The sequence below is a fragment of the Sphaeroforma arctica genome, assembly GCF_001186125.1.
Source record: "Sphaeroforma arctica JP610 unplaced genomic scaffold supercont1.315, whole genome shotgun sequence".
NCBI lineage: Eukaryota > Ichthyosporea > Ichthyophonida > Sphaeroforma > Sphaeroforma arctica.
Genome location: NW_014040243.1, coordinates 86964 through 89790, shown reverse-complemented (window position 1 = coordinate 89790; position 2827 = coordinate 86964). Strand labels below are relative to the sequence as shown.

Here is a 2827-nt window from a genome sequence, read left to right as displayed (position 1 = left end):
AAATATATATAAATATACATATGTATTTATTATATATATATATACATATAAATAAATAAATATATTTAAAGATATAGAAATACTATATATATCGATTGGATTATATTGACTTGTCGTATTGCCACGCACTCTGCTGAAGTTTCTATATACGCATGTTACTTCTATGCTAATATTTATACCAAAAAAAGGATTGATACATTTGCCTACATAGATATTTGGATGCAAATCTATTTTACACTGCAATTAACACCACCAATCTGTCATCCTAATACTTGTATCGCGCCCACACCACCCTGTAGTGGTAGCTGAAGACACTGGAGTGCTGCTATCACGTACACTGCTGACTAATTTTGCCACAAAGACTCTGGTGAGAGTTTCCGATGCGAGTGCCATCTGTGTAGGCGAATACGCACTCGAAAGGGTGTCGCATCGGTCTGTGAACTTTGACGTGCAGGTGACGGCTATCAGTGAGTGTGTGGCGAATGCCTATGAGCGCAACCAAGAGTGGGCCAAAGCAGCAGCCATGCTCAAACGGATCGCTCTGGATACGACTCATAGGTGTGTATGTGTACACACACACTATATATATATACATATATATATATATATATATATATATGTATGCGCACAATTAACTGAGGTGAGGTGGGGCTTACCATACCAATAGAGATGCGGCCATAGGTGTGTTTACGCCACACTTTGTTATTGTGTTGTACTTGCATGCGACGGTTGTACATTCCTGTGGAGACATAGGTGTATAACCTATGTGTACGTGTGTTGTGTATGTAACATCATTGCATCTGCAACCGTGTTTGCGTGGTTGCATGGTAGGCGAGGATGTAATGTGTGTGCATGAGTAGTCGGTTGTGTCTATACATGGGTGTTTTATGCGCAGGGGCTATAGGAGTGTGTGTGCTCTTTGCTTGGCTTCTGATCTGACTGCCCTTTGTGCCGTATATGTTTCACTCAGCGCCACTACGTTCTATACAACCTATACCCGAAATATGCCTGATTCGCTTTCACACTTTTTCAAACTCGACGATAGAGGAGTGGGAGTGTACCTACAAAGTGTTACCACATACCACAGCATGACAACGAATCTCGTCCGATAATGAATTAAATATTAGGCAACCATTCATTCATATACAGATACATAGTCGTTTGTTTGTTCCGCTGCTCTCACAGAGTATTGAGTGCTGTCGAACTGTTTCAGTACTCACCATTCCGCCTACGTACGTTCATGGGCGTACAACTGTCCCAATTGCAACTACCCGGTGCACGGCTTGCTAGCCACAATACATCCGTGCAATGCCCTAAATGGGTCGGTTTCGGACCAGGGTTTAGGGTTTTACCACCACCTATCTCACGCACTACCTACACTATTCCCACCGCCCACTTTCCCAGGCACATGACTGTGGCGCAGAGGCTGCAGATGTTCCTGCGTGTTACCAGTCTGTACCTGAAAGAGAACGACATAGCCATGGCTGAGGATGCCATCAACCGTGCAGCTATGATAGCGCCAGACGGCACCAGTGCTACTAAAGACCCCGCCTTTACCACCGTACAACCAGGCCACTCACTCTCCTTGGAGATGCTATATATGGTAGGTGTATCTATGGCAGGAGTATCTATGGGAGGTGTATCTATGTTAGGTGTATCTATGGGAGGTGTATCTATGTTAGGTGTATCTATGGTAGGTGTATCTATGGCAGGTGTAGCTAGAGCTATTAAATACCCCGCCTTTACCACCGTATAATCAGGCCACTCACTCTCCCTGGAGATGCTATATATGGTAGGTGTATCTCTAGTAGGTGTATCTATTGTAGGTGTATCTATGGTAGGTGTAGCTACGCACAGATGGGACTGTGCTGCCGCCTGTGGCTGTGCTTGATACAAGCGTTAATTGCGAACGGGCTCTGTATACGGAGAGTGGCACGCACCGGATTGTTTGTGTACGTTATACTCATACCACCCATGTGCTTCAGTTTGCATTCGTATGGTAAGCTCACCCCCACATCCCCTGCCTTTGCCTCTTCACATGAGATGTAGTTAGTCACCAGCGGTCTCGTACAAGGCACTACCTGCTACTTGTTGTTGATATCGCTCATGATGATCCGAGGTTGCTGTATTGAGGCCTATGCAGGTGTATACGTACACGTCTATTGCATGCCGCCTATTGTAATCAATAGTGCAGCATTTTCTCCTTGAGGTGTACAATGACTATATATGGTATTCTCAGCTGCTTTGTACATGAGTGTTCTAAATACCTACAACATGGATTAGTATTATTGATGGATATAATTTGTTATATTTAACATTTAACTGATGCACATGAGTGTGATATCAACGACCATTTGATAGATACATATGGTGTGTTCTTAATACCCTTCAATTGATATATAGAGTGTGTTCTCCATAACCTTTAATAAATGTGTATAATGTGTTGTAAACAACCTAAAATAGATGCATATAGTATGTTCTCAATAGCCTCTATCATCCTTCAATAGATATATTAGAGCGTGTACACAATAGCCTCTTGTTCATAAATACCATCGTTTAATATATATATATATATATTGTGTTCATAATGGCTTCTTATCCATATATACTATCTTTTAATATATATATATATAGTGTGTTCATAACAGCCTCTTATCCATATATATCATCCTTTTATGATATATAGTGTCTTATCAAGAGCCTCTAATCCATATATACCACCTTTAATATATATGTAGTGTGTTCATAATAGCCCCTTATTCATATATATCATTCTTTAATAGATATAGTCATATCAATAGCCTCGTATCCGTATATACCATCCTTT

At 41.2% G+C, this 2827-nt stretch overlaps 1 protein-coding gene across 1 annotated transcript; it reads left to right on the top strand.

Annotated features, from left to right (window-relative positions):
- Positions 1 to 299: 299 nt before the first annotated feature.
- Positions 300 to 1756, top strand: SARC_05122 (hypothetical protein; the record flags this gene model as incomplete). The annotated part of the gene is made up of 2 exons (XM_014301032.1): positions 300 to 558; positions 1405 to 1756. Coding segments are annotated over 2 exons (611 nt in total), but the record flags the coding sequence as incomplete, so codon positions are not given.
- Between the last annotated feature and the right edge of the window lie 1071 nt (positions 1757 to 2827).